The sequence below is a fragment of the Lissotriton helveticus genome (assembly GCF_964261635.1).
Source record: "Lissotriton helveticus chromosome 1_1 unlocalized genomic scaffold, aLisHel1.1 SUPER_1_unloc_57, whole genome shotgun sequence".
Classification (NCBI taxonomy): domain Eukaryota; kingdom Metazoa; phylum Chordata; class Amphibia; order Caudata; family Salamandridae; genus Lissotriton; species Lissotriton helveticus.
The window spans coordinates 666437-674600 of NW_027611700.1; the positions used below are offsets into that span (position 1 = coordinate 666437).

Below are 8164 nucleotides of genomic sequence, written 5' to 3' on the forward strand. Positions count from 1 at the left end.
ATCTAATGTAATTGTTTTTTTTTAAACTTTGTGGTATATTTACCCCAGCAACATGCAGTCACAAGTTTGACGCCATGGACAGGGGAGTTGCCACAAGGAACAGATTCTTCTGCCTGTCAAATCACATGCCATTCACTATTTCATAGTGTTTTTCTGCTTTTATTTACCACTTGTTTTAAGCAGGTGGTAGATAAATGCATGTGGTTGGTTGGGCGATGGGTGAATCAGGGGAGGGGAGGGTAAAGAAATGTCTAACAAAGGGAAGAATTGTGTGTTTCTCCCAGTTTGTATAAAAACAGCATAAGTCTTGGCTGCTTCTGCTGCACCCAGAGTCTTGTGCGTCTTTTCAGTCTTATTTTCCTGTCTGGAAAAAAATGGTGTCCTGTTTTTCTGCACCCGGTACATCCAGGTGCAGAAAAACCTAACAACTGATAATCAGGTGGAATAAAATGAGCACATGAAAGTACTCCTTAATTTCATTGCCCTTGATTCATACTCTGGACATAGTTGAGGGATATGTCTAGGCATAGTCCTCGCAGCACACAATAGATTTGTGTGTGGCAGAGGCCAGAGCTCAAAAGTCAGGATACCAGATACAAGTAGGTGGTAACTCAGGGCAGGGGAAACGCCTGTTGTCCATGGAGGGGAAATTCCCGTCCCAGAAATCTACATTAAAAATTAATTAATAGTATCCTTTTTTAAATATCTGTTTGGTGCCAGTGCATATGACTTTAATTTCTGCCTTTGGGATTCAATGTTACAAGTCCATAGGGTGCATGTATCCTTTGTGAGCTTAATAAAATGTTGAAAATTCTATAAATCCTCACTCCTACATCCAAGTACTCTCAGGCTACAATTCTACACTCTGCTCTGTATGAAAACCAGCTCAACATTTTCAAAATTCTGCAACTCTGCATTGATTTGGCTTGTAAATTATATTTTGGGAAATTTTCATGTATTAACTATTTAATTTTAATACTATAGGTGATTGAAATTACTGACGAAGAAAGCAAGATTTAGCACCAGGCAACTGAAGTCTGTGCCATAAGAAGGATTATTTTGAAAAACTGAAGGACATCCAGCATTCTATGTTTAAACAATTTCCAAAATCTAGGTGTGGCGAGGAAGTGGGAGCTGAGGAAAGTACTATACTGTAAGTGAAGTCTCTAATTTAGCATTTCATTAACCCAGAGCAAATCCATATCTGTGTACAGAATAACCTTCATCTAAAACATCATGTAATTCCAGAGAGGAAGCACACACTGCATAAAAAGAAAGTTATAACAAAAGGTTTCTTCTGCAGACCATCAAAGAAAAGACGCTGAGAGAAGACTCTGAAGCTGACACGTTAACAACCAAAAGAATGGAAAATCACCTTTGTTCAACAACTGTTTTTAACCAGTTACACAAGTTTGAGACTATCTGACTCTGGGTAGAAAACCACGACCCACTCTGCTAACTCTTGCGAAAACCTTAAAAATTCACCACTTTATTGTGTTCATAACCATCTCAGATTGTTTATTTTTTATTGTGTACTGTTCTGTAATTCTATGTAAATCGCCTCAACAGTATCTGCTGTGAATGAGTGATATGTAAAACTGTTCAATATAAAAATGGATTAAATGAGCACAGTTGTGCTATAGGTAATGTAAATAAATCCTCGTCTTCAGAACTACAAAACTTAACCTTACACCAAACATAGAAAGGGTAAAAGGAACTGATGTTCTGAGACTCGTGATCCACAATAGTACTGTGCACGTTCTAACGCCCTCAGTTACTGCCATTACGTCAGTGCAAAAAGGTACTTATCAGTTTAATTAATAAATATCAGACTAACACCTTATCACTGCATTGCTAAGAACCTATACAAATAGATTTGAGAAAATCTTCAGTCACAAAATAAGTTGCTGCCGGATAGGCTATAACCTAAAGACTATTATCTGCTAGAAATATTTCGACAGGTGTTACAGGACTGCTTCCAGACATAGTTTGCTCAATTCAAGTGTTAAAAAGATTACACACAATTTCTTTTAGAGATAAATGCTGAACATTATCTAAACAAGCCTAACTCTAAAATCGGGTTCACTCTTACTGTGGCATATAAGCAAGAGAAAACTAAACGTAGAGATATTAACTCTAGGAATACACCTTATAAAAACACGGACTGTGAGAACAAATTCAGTGTTCAAAACCGCCTCAATCAAGGCAAAATAACCTAAGTTAGGGGAAAAAGTTACATGTGCCAAAAAAGATACAGCCATAAATCTTATCTCACAGAATTTGACACAATGCACACTGGGGGAAACCACTCTCAGTGCAAAGTATGCCAAAAAAGTTTCAGGCGTAAATCTTATCTCACTGTGCATATGAGAATCCACACTGGAGAAAAACCTTATCAGTGCTCTGAATGCCAGAAAAGGTTTAGTGTCAAAGCGAGTCTATATCTACATGCATTAACCCACTCTGGGGAAAAACCTTACCAGTGCGCTGAATGCCCGAAAAGTTTCGCCCATAAATCGAAACTCACTGAACATATGAGAATCCACTCTGGAGAAAAACCTTATCAGTGCTCTGAATGCCAGAAAAGGTTTAGTGTCAAATCGAGTCTATATCTACATGCATTAACCCACTCTGGGGAAAAACCTTATCAGTGCGCTGAATGCCAGAAATGTTTCAGTGACAGAAGAGGACTTACTATACATACAAGGACCCACACTGGGGAAAAACCTTACCAGTGCTCTGAATGCCAGAAATGTTTCAGTGACAAAAGAAGACTTACTGAACATACAAGGACCCACACTGGGGAAAAACCTTACCAGTGCTCTGAATGCCAGGAAAGGTTTTGTAACAAACGACGTCTTTCTCAACATGCAATAACCCATTCTGTGGAACAACCTTATCAGTGCTCTGAATGCCACAAATGTTTCAGTGAAAAAAAGAGTCTCACTCGGCATATAAGAACCCACACTGGGGAGAAACCTTTTCAGTGCTCTGAATGCCAGAAATGTTTCAGTTACAAAAGCAGACTCATTGAACATACAAGAATCCACACTGGGGAAAAACCTTATCAGTGCTCTGAATGCCAGGAAAGGTTTTGTAACAAACGACGTCTTTCTCAACATGCAATAACCCATTCTGTGGAACAACCTTATCAATGCTCTGAATGCCAGAAATGTTTCAGTGTAAAAAGCAGACTCACACGGCACATACGAATCCACACTGGGGAAAAACCTTATCAGTGCTCTGAATGCCAGAAATGTTTCAGTGTAAAAAGTAGACTCACACGGCACATAAGAATCCACACTGGGGAAAAACCTTATCAGTGCTCTGAATGCCAGAAATGTTTCAGTTTAAAAAGTAGACTCACACAGCATAAAAAGATCCACACTGGGGAAAAACCTTATCAGTGCTCTGAATGCCAGAAATGTTTCACTGACAAAAGAGCTCTTTCTCAACATACAATGACCCACACTGGGGAAAAACCTTATCCATGCTCTGAATGTCAGAAATGTTTCAGAGACAAACCCAGTCTCACTCAGCATATAAGAACCCACACTGGGGAAAAACCTTATCAGTGCTCTAAATGCCCAAAAGATTTCACACTTAAATCACTTCTAACTGGGCATGTGAGATTCCACACTGGGGAAAAACCTTATCAGTGCACTGAATGTGACAAATGTTTCAGGGTAAAAAGCAATCTCACTCAGCATATAAGAACCCACACTGGGGAAAAACATTATCAGTGCTCTGAATGCCAAAAATGTTTCGGGCAAAAAAACAGTCTCATTATTCATATAAGAACCCACACTGGGGAAAAACCTTATCGGTGCTCTGAATGCCACACATGTTTCAGTGAAAAAATCAGGCTCACTCAGCATATAAGAACCCACACTGGGGAAAAACCATATCAGTGCTCTGAATGCCAAAAATATTTCTGCCAAAAAAACAGTCTCATTAATCATATAAGAATCCACACTGGGGAAAAACCATATAGGTGCTCGAATGCCAAATATGTTTCAGTAAAAAAGGCAGTCTCACTCAGCATATAAGAACCCACACTGGGGAAATACCTTATCAGTGCTCCAAATGCCAAAAATGTTTCAGCCTTAAATGTAATCTCACTAAACATATGAGAATCCATACTGGAGAAGAAAATTATCAGTGCTCTAATTGTCAGAAAAGATTCAGAGGTAGAGATAATTTCAAGCACCATAAGAAAACACACCATCAAAATATTTTAGTGCCAGAAAAGCATCAGTTTTAAACACAATCTCCCTCTACATGAGCAGACGCACACAGGGGAAAAACATTACCAATGCTGTGAATGCCAGAAATTCCTATCTGATAGGCACAGCCTCACAATCATAAGCGATTCTCCATACTGATGAAAAACTTTGAGTGTTCTGAATGCCAGAAGAGCTGCAGAGAAAAACGCTATCTCACCATGTGAAACTCCACACTGGAGAAAATCCTTATGCCAAAAAAGCTAGTATCTGAAAGACAGAATCTGAAAGAAACACGTTAGTGTTAGATTCCTTACCTTAGAATTACCCCCAGGCGTCAGACTGGATACGGAAAGTTTTTCGTCAGCAGTACCCCTGCGCGTCGGTAGGCGTCGTCTGCGGCTCGGTGTCCGTCGTCGGTGTCGTGATCGCCGGAATGATGTCGCTGGAGTACTTAGACGCCGCCCTCGCGCGCTGACGTCAGTTCTTCTTTTTTCCGCGCCAGCTAGCGCAGATCCGGGAAGAGCACGTACCTTTAGTCATTTTTTTACTAACTTTTTGGACATTTTTGTCTATCTTTGTCGAGTCGACTCGACTCCTGGTGCCAGTAGGGATGCCCGGTTTCAAGCTGTGTGACGCCTATCACCGACTGATGTCTGTTACCGACCCCCTCCGCCGGTGTTCCTACTGTTTGGGGGCGACCACGATGACAAGTCGTGCTCCGACTGCCGGGCCTTGACGTCGAAGGCTAGGCGGGAGCGTTCCCGTAAGCTCCTCGAGCTCCGGCAGTCGACTCTGTGCCGCTTGAGGTCCCAGTCGGGGAGGAAGTCGAGGAACTGATCGCGGAGCCGCAGTCATCACCAATCATCTGGATCCAAGTCCTCGCACTCGGGTAAGTCGAGGCATGTCAAAAAGAAGCAGTGAGGACTCCCCTCGCCACTCACGGCGCTCAGGAGTCGCATCCTGTCCCACACCCTCTGGTCCCTGGACTGAATGCGACTCCGGGCGATATTAGAGACTTCCTCGTGGCCAAGAGGACTCTCTTCCCGCCGTCGACACCTGCCGGCGCGGCTTCGGGCCTGCGGGTCCGACTGGGAGTCCTAACTTGCTGGCGGCTTCGGCCCCGGTGCCGTCAGCAACTTCGGTCTCGGTGTGCAGGACCCCGTGGGATCCAGGCCTGGATCCCGGTCGAAGACAGTTGACCTTATGACTCCTCCGCTGGTGCTGACCCCGGCGCCATCCTCGGACAACACCATCTCTGGTTTTAGCCCCAGTCCCGGTTCGGCGTCGGAGCAGCGCCGTCCCCGATGTCGATGGGTGAGCCCTTCACCTATGACCCGGCTCTGTCATTTATGCAAGTGTGGCTCACTGGTTAGAGGAGGCAGACCCTGAAGCAGAGGTCAGACCCGGGACCAGGGTTCAATTCCCGACGCGGCAGGGTCTTGAGCCCAAATGTCCACGGACTCGACAATTCTCGCTTCGGTGCCTACTCGAATCACAGGTTCACACTCTGCAACTCTGGGCAATAGCTTGCTTAATCTCCACTACGGCCTCCCAGCGGCGGGATGCCTGGCTTTCACCTTGGGGATGCCCAGTAGGGATTATCTCACAGGGAAAAGCCAGGACGGGTTCCCAAAGCAAGCGTCTTGAGACCTTTCGGTGATAAGGCGCTATATAAGAACCTTTGACATTTGACATGCCTGTTAATCAGGACACGGATCAAGGGGAGGACTGGGAGGGGTCTGAGGACCCTCTGGCACAGCAGTGCCAGTTAAGTCAGGACTGGGATGATGAGCTGGGGGATGCCAGTGGTCTAGACACTTCGCCTGACACTGGTTTTCTCTCTCCTCCCTCCGTGACTACGGAGGAGGGGGCTACTTATGCTGTGGTGTTGCGCAGGGCGGCCAAGGCCCTAGCCCTTGAGCTCCCTGCAGCAGTGTGAGGACTAACTTCCTCACCGAGGTGCTTCAACCGCCAGTCGTATATATATGGGGGGGGTTTACCCAAAAATAGTCACTGGGACCTGGGTTGAATGAGTACTGAGAGAAAGGGGTCCCAGTGTGGAAGCAACAATGATTTAACCATTTCACACAAAAAAAATTCAAAAACAACAAATGAATCCACATTGTTTTAATTCACAATGAGGATGGGTATAACGAATATACAAAGTATCGTAGGTTGTACAGTGCCCAAGGGGGGAAGGAGGAAGTGATTGAGTGAGGATGGTGTGGTACGGGAGTTGTGACAGTAAAATCAACCTGAGTAACAATATTACATTTGTATGTTAATTCAAATACCAAAATAGGACCAATGGTTCAATGCAGCAGTATATACATGTCATACTCCAGAAGTGCAAATAATGTCAAATTAGGTATGGAGTTGACAAATATCGGGACAGTTGTCGACATTTCGACCCTCAATGTAACGCAGGGATTAGTGCAGCCCTTGCAGCAGGGTCTTCATCAGGATATGGAACTGGGCGGGCAACCTAATGAATATATATAAGTTCTATTAATAGTTCAGGCCCCAGTCCCTTTCAAAATTATCAAGACTACGGCTACCAGCAACATCAATATAACCCTTTTTTAGGACAACGCCAAGCACCATGGCGTCCATCCCGTGGCAGAGGCAACAACTGGCGAGGTGGCCAGCAACGCGGCCAACAGAATACGAACAATTGGGACGGAGGACGAGGCCAGGCCCCGAAGCAAGTGCACTTTCAACCGGAACAGCATGGGGAGAGGGTAACCCGCAACAAAACCTACCGTTGGTAGACACTCCTGAGATATCAACATATCTCAACACAACTTGAACGAGGATGAAATCAAAGTTCTAAACAAAGGGTTATCATATGTACCGACCCACGGGCCTGATAACTTTACAATACCAACTGAACTCTTCAAGTTCAGTTCGTCTGAATACGGCTGAAATATTTTTTTCGCAATTCTGATGCACGGTCCAACCCTTCATTGACAGGATTATGAACACCATCTACCTTTGTACCGCACGCCAGTGCCATGTCACACAAAATACTGGCCTATGAGACCGTTGTTTGGCGAGATGTACAACAAATTCTGGATACAAAATCATTCACAAAGTACAAGATCAGTAAAACTGAAAAGTTGGACCTGCAATCACTCGCCCGCAACAACGATGTCGTGATTAAGCCAGCGGATAAAGGCGGCGCAATTGTGATCCAAGACATGTCCGACTACGAATCCGAGATCTTGCGCCAATTAAACGATGGGACCAGTTACCAACTACTAAGATCGGATCCATCAAAAGCCATCACCATCGAAATTCAGCAGCTGACGCAAGCTGGCCTGGACCAGGGTTTTCTGTCCGAACACGAACTTTTATATCTTAATCAAAAACATCCACGACTGGCAACCATTTATACTATACCCAAAATACACAAAGCATGGACCACCCCCCGGGACGCCCCATAGTCTCTGGCTGTGGGTCCATACTGGAACCACTTGGGAAGTATATCGATTTCTTCATTAAACCTCTCGCAGAGTCTACTCAATCATACCTGCGTGACACCATGCACACTATAAACATTGTCGAGAATCGATCCTTCGACCCACAGTGTCAAGTACTAGCTACATGCGATGTGGTATCGCTCTACACCTGCATCCCTCAACAGGAAGCTTTAGCTGTGATAACCAGGTGTCTAAACCAACGACCTGCTCCAGTGCAAGTTCCAACAGAGTTCATTGTAGCTCTTCTGACGATTGCAATGACAAAAAACTTTTTTATATTTAAAAATCAATTCTATCTTCAGATCTCTGGCGTAGCGATGGGGGCTCCCTTCGCCCCAGACGTGGCAATTCTATACATGGCGGCATTTGAAGATGATACTGTACTAAACCACTCCAATCCATTCAGAGACCAACTCAGTCTCTGGATGCGATATATTGACGACATACTGTTAATCT

General features: G+C 44.3%; 1 protein-coding gene across 2 annotated transcripts; it reads left to right on the forward strand.

The window, feature by feature from the left end:
• The first annotated feature begins 990 nt into the window (after positions 1-990).
• Positions 991-6305, forward strand: LOC144806257 (uncharacterized). Of its 2 annotated transcripts, none has more exons than XM_078672652.1 (2): positions 991-1153; positions 1249-6305. In XM_078672652.1, exon 2 carries the CDS (start codon positions 2238-2240, stop codon positions 4047-4049), a length of 1812 nt encoding a protein of 603 aa, XP_078528778.1. In that variant the 5' UTR covers positions 991-1153; positions 1249-2237; the 3' UTR covers positions 4050-6305. The 2 variants fall into 2 exon arrangements, with proteins under 2 accessions (XP_078528778.1, XP_078528779.1); XM_078672653.1 differs by having other exon boundaries at positions 1304-6305.
• The last annotated feature ends 1859 nt before the right edge of the window (positions 6306-8164 follow it).